We start from the raw sequence: 9,501 nt of genomic DNA on the forward strand, positions 1-9,501 counted from the left end.
TCTGTAGATGATAAATGGGCAAGATCAACCCAGTTTCTGTTTCCAGAAAGGTGGGAAGGGGAAGAGAAAGAAATGTATCAAATTGTAAGGGTTTTTCAGGAAGGGAGGCAGAGGCAGAAATAATGCCAAGTATTTCTACTCCACCCCTTAAAAATGCCTATTTAAAGGCACTTAACTGCATTAGACCAGCAGTTTCAATCCTCAGCAAAAGGTGGTAAGCATGGCTGAGGAAAGGAAAGCCTTTGTTGATGAAATAAATAAAGCACTGGCCAAGTCCGAAGGCCTTGCCCTGAAGGATCTGCTGTTCTCCTACCGGGGGACTCCTTATCCCGTGACAGTGTGCAGTGCAGAGACCTTCCAAGCCCTGGAGAACCTGGAAGCCAGAAGGGACGATATGGTGCTGGTGTCTTACCCCAAATGCGGTGAATACGTTATAAATTGCTCGCTGTAGTCTGTCATACTGTAATTAGCTGACACGATAAGGAGGAAAATAACCAACAGAGGATGGTTTTACATTGTGTGGGGATATTGGGCATTTCTAGTACAACCAGAGGCAGCAGGTTTTTGTGCTCATTGTCTCTGTTATGTAGTCTGGTCCACTCTTTTTTAATATGTTTTATGTTTCTGAAAAGATAAAATGTTTTAGCATTCAAAACTACTTTTGGCTGAAGAAGTGGGAATATAGTACGTAGTTATTATGTATCAGTGGGGCAAGATACCTCTGCCAGTGTGATAAACTGCATTCTGAAAAGTGTGTTAGTAATGTAATGCAGTGTAATGTACAAAAGCAGTAAAGTTACGCATTAGACTCCTTATAAGAAGTAGAAAGCAGCAGGGCATAGCATCTTGCAAAATTCAAGCAGCTTCTTAGCATTATCATTATATTCAGTATCACTATTGGTTTTTGTTTTGTGATTGCAAATGATAGACTGTGACATGATAGACTGTGACGTGGTGGAATTTGAAATCTTGTAGTCAGAGGTCTGCAGAAAGGATGAAAGGTGCAATACGAGCTTTGGAGGGAAAAAAAAAAACACAACAAAAACAACAACCAACCAACCAGCTGATTTTGATCAGTGTTATAAATGTCTTGTGTGAGATGGTTGCTTATACGAAAGGGATGGGTTTTCTCAGTCTAGGAAATCCTTTCCAAGTGTTTCTGCCTTGAGACCCAAGCAGCAGAAGCTTAGGGTTGTCAGAGAAAATGTGGGTCCAGGAAAGGATTTCAGTGGAATAGCACGGTAGCTGATGCACTCAAGTTGGTCTCTAATCAGGAGGCCCTTAACCAAGGTCTCATCCAGCAAGGTGAAGAGCACATACTGTTCCTGTGGTTTTGGCTTGGTAAGTTCTGATCTGGAAAGAAACTGTTATGTATTTAGGGGCTTAAGAAGTAAGCTTGTAGTGTTTAGGGTAAATATATGGCAGCTGTGAGACAAAACACTGAGCCAAGAGAAAGAGAGGGCAAATACAAAAGAAGGGAGCTGATATAAAATGTGAAATATGTATCTTTGTTGTAAGAGACCTTTATTTCTGCTGATTTTGAGTCCAGGGTTTTTGCTGGACTGTATAAAGACAGGCCATTGACAGAGCTTGGCACCACAGCTTTGTCTCTCAGAGCTTTAACAGTGTCCTCGTTCCTTTTAATTATTAAGGAGCATGAAGGTTAAATTACAGTGAAGTCTCACTGTATGAAATGTTTCCCCCAACTCAGGTGTGTGCAGTGGAGAGGAAAGCGCTGACTGATGCAGAGAGACATTGATGAGGTGGGGCTGCAGGCTGACGGAGCTCCTGGATGCCGTACTTCCCAGGGACAGGTCGTGCATTGAGAAGCCAAGATGGGATTTAGAGACTAAGAATTTTAGGTTTATCAGCTGTAGCTTTTGTTTAAAATAAAATCAGTGTTTGTGCACGTGCAGTTAATACTGGGCAGATGGAGACATGGATTTAGAGACTTCTAATGCTTTTGGCATTGGTCTTTATGTAAATGGGAGATTGATATAGATTATATACATCACAAAATGTCTTATGTATAAATCTTATGGTATTTGGTGGTATATAAGTATATTCAGATGTATTATAAGACATTGCATGGTGTGTACACATTGCATACATATTGTTGTATGAATAGGACACAGTCCTGAGCCACTTTATGTAACATAGGGTGAAAGACCTCCTTTCTGAGAATAACTTTCAGCTGAAAGCATGAGGTTAACGCTGTTTGCATCCTGTGTTCCCTGTTAGTGCCTCTGGCAGCTGCGTTCACAGGGGACTTGCAGCATGCTGGAGGCTGAGGCAGCTCCGCAGCTCCATCCCCGTGGCCCCAGCAGGAAGCCTTCCAAGTGCCTCTGCAAGAACGTGGGGAGGGTGCCGCAGGCGCGGTGAACATGCCATTCCCTCGCTCTGTCCCGCTACCAGTCAGTGGGGCATCTACAGGGCGAGGTCCCTGGGAAGCTGAGGAAAGCAGGCAGCATGAAGCAGCCGCAGGAGAGCATGGAGCTGGCCGTGGAGGTGTGCTGCCCCCGCACAGCTGGTGCCTGGACAGCCACATGTGGGGAGGCTTCACCACGAGATCCTTCGCATAGGGTCTGGTGGGTGGCAGCTCCTCTAGCATTCTTCTGGAGCGCACTTTATGGAGACAGCAACAGGCGCAACTGGGGACGAGCACTGGTGGTGGCATTGCATTGATGACTGTTTCATCCTTGACCCGGTGCAAGGAGGGAGGGGCAGACACTTCTCCACCGCAGAATGAGCGAAACTCCTTGCTCATTCCTTCCTTCTCCTATCAAGACCCTTCCCAAGTGTTTCTCTGTAAAAGTCAGGAAAGCTCCCTTTATTGTCTGTCACAGATTGTTTTATGACTATATTAAAAAGATACTGAGTGCATCACTAAGTCAGTTCTACCCCCAGTGCTTTCCACATATCAATCGTAAGTGAGCCAGGAAGGTCACAGCTAAGAAGCCATTGAGGATCTCATTAACTGAAAACATTATTTTGTTTATAATCATTTGAGAGCTTTAGTATTATCTGTAATTTGATGACTGTCTATTATGCTGAATCAAGCCATGTAATGAGAAGGCTTTGAGATCTTATATAAACCTTTTTATTTTGTTCTCTGGGTTTCTTGGTCCAGGTGTGAACTGGCTTATCCAGATTTTAAATGACTTGATATTCACCACTGTCCAGAGTAAACCTGTAAGCACAGAACTACCATTTATTGAATGTGGAGATCCAGATAAATATCAGGTTAGTGAAAAGAACCTACTGAACCACTTAAAGTCTGTTGTTTTCTTTCTCTCCTGCACCCCCGCATGCAAGTTATTAAAATGAAGTCATGCAGCAAGTAAAGATATTTCTCCCAAGAGGGGAAAAAGGATAATCTTGGATGACTAATGCCTTTTGATTAGGTTCTGCTTCACACTGGAAACTCTCACAGATCATTGCTGCACTCATGTAATAAGCCTGTTCTCACTTATTGTTCTGTTTATTTCTAAAGAGGATGAAGCAGATTCCATCCCCAAGGATTCTGGCAACACATCTGAATTATGATTGCCTCCCCAAGTCTATTTTCAAGAACAAAGCCAAGGTGGGCTTTTTTTTTTTTTCCCCTCTCTCTCTGCAAGAACAAGCTTAATTTTTCTGACAGTACCAACACGCAAGAATAATTCTCAGGCTGCATCCTTTTCTTGCACCCATGCAGGTGGCATTGAGGAAAAGCGACTTGGAGACAATGGGAATCTCATGAGTCCTGGGCTGGCTTAGCACCTGCTGTAATACAGTAACCCTAGGGGTGCATAAACAAGAACAGTTCTAGAGGCTGTTAGAGTGCTCAAAAAATGGCAGGGGTGTCATGCTTTTCTTTTTTATGCTACTCTTTTCTGTGTACAACAATGGTTGTGGATGGGAATGAAAGTGGCAGCAGTATCTCTGGGACATTGACTGTCTCCATGCAGAGAGCCACACTGTTAAAACTTCAGTATTTCTGGTTCTCAGTCACCGAACAATGTCAGGTACATAGCATTTAGGAGAGGTACCACAGAGGAAGGGAGGAGTTGGTTAAGGAATAAGGGTTTTATCCTTGTTCCATTAATATTTTCTCCTGGTTAATGTATAACAAGTTTTCAGAAGTGTTTACACTTCTCTAAGGATTGCTGTCTCTTAGGATTTCAAGTACATTATTGCCCTGCTTTGAAAAATGGGATATAAGTGTAGCAGCTGTGGTTTCCTGAAGGAGAATCAAACAGTTTTTTGTAGCAAGAGGCTGGCAAATGTTTCCTTGCTATTTCCCAGGTCTTAGGTAGTTATGGGGTAGTATTCTCTGACAACATTACATTTTTTCCAGTTGTTCCTTTCTACAATTGCTCCGTAACATAAGCAAATCTTAAAAGTGATAAGTGGTCTTTATTATGACCACATTATACATTTGTTCTCAATGCCTTACGTAATAGTGAAAATATTTTGTAGCCCCCAGTAAGTTATTGATTGCAGAATGTTTGGTTATATTTTCATTTTGGTTGCCAGAGGAAATATGTCACCTAAAACTGTTGACCTCTTTCTCCTACTCCAGATACTAGTGTTGTTTCGAAACCCTAAAGATACAGCTGTTTCATTTTTCCATTTCCACAACAATGTGCCAAGCGTCCCCAGTTACAGCTCCTGGGATGAGTTCTTCTGCGAGTTCATGAATGGAAAAGGTATTGCTATAGTTACTGAATGTAGCTGAAGAAGTAACAGAAGAAAATATTTAAAAACAACTAAATGGGGCCAGTGGGAAAACAGCTGTCTCATAATTAGCTTACTGGTGGCCATACCCCATGATAAAGGAGGCAGCTGAATGCCAGAATGGGGAGAAAGTCCAAAATATGCTTTGTTTCTGGGTATTTTGCTCTTCCATGCAAAAGTGTGTGGGAATCGCCTGGCAGCTTGATAATGGTATTGGGCTGAAATTATGTCACTAAGTGATGGAGGAAATGCTACAGATCTGAAATAGTAATGAAATGACAGTTTGTTGTCTTTACTGTTTCCAGGCATGAGCCAAACACCTCATAAGCAACTCAACTTTTAGATTTCGACTGATGTCTAACTTTGGCTTTTAAGAGTTATCTTTAATGACAATATAGAAACGGAGGGGAAGCACAGAGGAAATTCATATATCTGTGCAGAAGCCACTTACATTTACATTACACTTACAAAAGTCCCGTGGAAGTCTCCATCATTCTGTTGTACAGCATGGTACCACTGAAAAGACAGGCTGTTCTGTTTGTTTGTGTAGATGTAACTGATGGGTAACAGAAGGTGGTTCTTCAGTTAGAGAGAAATAAGTACACAGTAATAAAAGAAGGTCACACTGATGCTTTTTTTGCTTCTTCACAGTTGGCTGGGGATCTTATTTTGACCATGCAGTCACCTGGAACAAACACATTGAAGACAAGAATACCATGATCATAACATATGAAGACCTGAAAGAGGTAAAGCAGCCACTGTGTACCGACAGGCAAAACATATCTGGGTCTGTTCCCTGAAAATTGCTGAAATTAAAAGCAGAAAGCACAGGTTCCTGAAAGAGCAACATCAAGTATCTATTTAGGAACAAGTTGGGTCTGGATATATGAAAGCAGAGCTCCAATGTAATGTAGAAGACATACTGTGAAGGAAGATATTGTTTGTAGATGATAGCTATACACACCCCAAGTGGGTAGCTCCTTTGTCAGAGGAAGCAAATTATATAACCCCCTTTCACTGCATTGTTTTCAGAATCTGACTTCTGGTGTAAAGCAGATAGCTGAATTCTTTGGATTCTCCCCAGTGGCAGAGCAGATCCAGTCCATTGCAGACAGGGCCACTTTCCAGGCAATGAAGGACAAAGCTCAGGAAACTCATGGTGCTGTTGGCTCAGTTCTTTTCCGCAAAGGTAAATTTGTTTACAGCAAACAAACAGCATATTTTGCAAGGTTGGTGAATGGTAGCAATACATTTTGGGCAGATGGGAGTTTGGATCAGTAGATGCTTAATCTTTGTGCATAATTTTCAGGGCTAGAAGTTAAGGAACACTGACTGTGCTTCAGGATGCTATCACTTGTTTTCATCACAAGGGCCAAAATCATTCAGTAAAGCCCTGTATAATGTGATTAGCAGGCGTGCCCTACAGGTAGCACAACCTCCAGTCATGGTATGCAGTAAACACTAACTAAAGCAAAGAAGAGTCATATTTTGGCTTCTGTGAGTACTGGGGGTATCCTGGACAAAGTGCCTCCACAGATTTTTCTTGGATTTTCTAAATAACCCTTGGGATTGCCTAGGAACCTCGCTCAGCACGTTGAATCCAGACACTGCACAGGTTGAGCTGTGTCTTTTAGCCATGAATCAGGCTAGAGATGCAGACCCAGAAAAACTCAGGCCATGGACTCTCCAAAACTAGATCAGAAGTAGACTGCAGCTTAGGGCAGTGTCTGGTTACAGCGCACAAAGCTCTTGCTGTTAAAAATGACATCTTTGAACATTCAGAGTTCTTTTCACAACTGCTGGTTGTGTTGGCAGTACTCTGCAGCTGCACAAAACACAAAGCAGACCAGTAGCTTCCTATGTCCCCTTTACGTTCACATTCTGTTGAGGACATCAAAAGTAAAGCAGAGGAATATGTTCTTGGGTCAGAGATTTTTTTTTTTAATTTAATTTTTGTTGTTTTTGTTGTTGTTGTTCTTAAAAGAAAAAAGTGGATTATCCTGAAAGAAGATGACACAGGATTTATTTTTTTTTGTTGTTTGAAATCATACTCCTTGGTCCTTACAGTCAAGGGTATTGTTTTACTTTTCTTTATGTTCCAGGTGTTGTCGGAGACTGGAAAAATCTTTTCACTGAAGCTCAGAACAAGGAAATGGATGCCAAATTCAAAGTGTGCTTAGAAGGAACCAAGCTGGGAGCAAAGTTAAAATATGATGTGTACTGCAAGTCCTGAGCTTCCTCTATAGAATAATCTTGTGTCCAGACAGTTTTTCATTCACTTTTATGAAATCAAAGAGAAATCAGAACAATACTTGATTTGAAACTTTTGAGTATCTGTGCAATTGCAAGCCTGTTTGTGCTGTCTTAACTTGCACAAGCAATCCTCACTCATACAGTTAGTATATTGACTATACCAGATTCTCTTAAATGTCCTGTGGTTCTTTGGCTTCACTTGTTTTTTAAAACTGATTTTTGCCATGATTTCATGTTACCTAGTAGAATCCTGCATGAAATATATATGCAGTATTTGAACATGCTGAAATCACTGGAAATGTATTCAGTATGTTGCAAGTGATTTTCCAAGAGATTTTTTAAAATAATAGTGAAATGTCTTCTTGATTTTTAGATTTGGAAATTCATAACATTTCAATTTAAAGTGAAATTTCAAAAAGTTTTGTTGGGTTTTGCCACTTTCTGCGTGTAGATAAATATGAGAAAAAAAAATAAAGGAACTCAGGGAGAAACTTTCTCCCCCTTTCACCACAAATATTTTTGTTTCTTTTGGTAGTGTGAGATCTCATCCTGAGCAACTGAAGGAATTGGGAACTTGCACATGGAGGTTGGAGTCCACCTTCTGGTGGTGGCTTGCTTTGCTGCTCACCCAAGGGAGAAATTGGAAACACATTGAGAATATCTGATTTTGTACATGTGATTGTCAGGAGGACTCTGGAGCACTCCAGAGCACTCACCCTGCTTTGGATGTTGAGGAGGTGAATGAAAAAGTTCCTGCCCGGTAGGAATGTGAGTAAATGACTTCTTCACAGTATCAAGGCAGGAGGGTCGGTAACCATTTGGTTCACTTGGTTGGAAGAAGGGTCTTTTTAGATATGAGAAAAGGAAGTGTGCTACTTGCATAACTTTGGAAATACTTTGTGTAATTGTGTAGGTTTGCCTGGGTTACTTTATGCCTGTAGATGTGAATTTGCTTTTGAAATCAACAGCTGTGATAACAACCATTTAAAATCAGTAAACCAAAACTGGGGTACCGGTGAGGATTGCAGAGCAAAATAGAACATATCAAACCAGAATGAAGTGGGTTAATACCAAACAAGCGAAAGTTCAAAGTTGATGAAGCTTCCCAAACAAATCCAAGGTTCCATGTAAGTCCTTTGTAGATGCTGGGGAAAAAAAAAAAAGCAGCTGTATTTCTCATGTATTTGCCTGAGGTGTAATAGGCCCTGCTGGAGTAGTAGGTTAGTGTAATTGCTAAGCAGTTAACAGAAAGAAGTTCAAAGGGTTTTGGTTGAGGATAATGTTGAAAAAGAAGCACCAATCCCTAGTAAAGTAGGTTGCCTGAACTACTAGATCAGTAACAGCCAGCCTATCTGCTTAAACTGCCATCTTTCTCTATTTAAGATTTTAATGAATTATCCCAGGGCAGCTCAAGAGGAAATCCCATCTCAAGATGCTAAATAGACTACTCTTAAATTATTACACTTTTGGACCAGCAAGGTTATTTAAGCTAAGGTTACTTAGCCATCTGAGGGAATGTTTTATAGATGGCATTCTTATGTTCTTTCAGTCTGATTTGCAGACTCTTCTCAGTATGTATTCACATATTCATTAATTACCATCTCTTAAAAGAGCATTAAAGAACATTGAGTATAAGACTAGTGAGTGTGAGGGGCAGCTAATTTGTTTGCAGCTTTCTGTGTGTTTTAGGTTCTGTTCTGTTAAAAATGATGTGGTAGGAAGACACAGAAGAAAGCTAAATGTCATTGGAGAAAGGGAAAATTTATACCTCCCTCAAACACATTCAGGATGGAAAAGCACAGAAACATTTTCGGATGGTGGTATTGAAGGTCAAATTCAGTGGCCCAGAGTGTTTATGGCTTTTAACAGCAGCTAAACAAAAAAATCAAACCCAACAGCAAAATTAAACTCCATTTTGTGGAAAATCACTAGGCACACATATATTCTTTCAGCCATACATATAGACAGCAATTTTGGTTTTATATTTTCCATTTATATTTTTTATTTTATAAATGTTTTCCCTTTTATGCTTCTTTTTATTATGGTACTCAGCAGTAAAACTTTAAGTGGTATTTTTGACAAACAGCATTTAAAAATATGTCGGATCATCTACCTTTTAAAGAAGAGATTTTTTTCACTCCCTAACTACAGTTTTTGATTTTTTTTCTGTATTGGTGACCTTTTTCACACTTACTATTTTTTAGCAGTTGTAAGTATTTATGATATCTATATTATGGTAACTGCTAAACGCTAATCTGTTAGTACTTTTGTCACCTCCATTTCCCATATGAGCTGCTCGATAACAATCATAAAGCAGGAAAGTATATTAAAATGATATTGAAAAAGAGAAATTGGAGGTCTTCTTGGAAAAGAGAAGCATAAACGTATCTTTTGCATGCAAGAGATAGCTCCCTTGTGTGTGTTCAGGGTGTCAATAACCCAGCCAAAAAGAAAAAGAATTTTGGCACTGAATTATAATAAAGATAAAATGGGATCAAAGCAGACAGAACTGAGCTCAATTTTCTCATT

General features: G+C 40.2%; 1 protein-coding gene across 1 annotated transcript; it reads left to right on the forward strand.

Annotated features, from left to right (window-relative positions):
* Positions 1-208: 208 nt before the first annotated feature.
* Positions 209-7,548, forward strand: SULT6B1 (sulfotransferase family 6B member 1). The gene is made up of 7 exons (XM_050709999.1): positions 209-422; positions 3,131-3,243; positions 3,494-3,583; positions 4,565-4,691; positions 5,371-5,465; positions 5,752-5,908; positions 6,822-7,548. The coding sequence occupies exons 1-7, from the start codon at positions 221-223 to the stop codon at positions 6,950-6,952; spliced, it is 915 nt and encodes a 304-aa protein (XP_050565956.1). The 5' UTR covers positions 209-220; the 3' UTR covers positions 6,953-7,548.
* The last annotated feature ends 1,953 nt before the right edge of the window (positions 7,549-9,501 follow it).

Source organism: Cygnus atratus, chromosome 3, assembly GCF_013377495.2.
Source record: "Cygnus atratus isolate AKBS03 ecotype Queensland, Australia chromosome 3, CAtr_DNAZoo_HiC_assembly, whole genome shotgun sequence".
Classification (NCBI taxonomy): domain Eukaryota; kingdom Metazoa; phylum Chordata; class Aves; order Anseriformes; family Anatidae; genus Cygnus; species Cygnus atratus.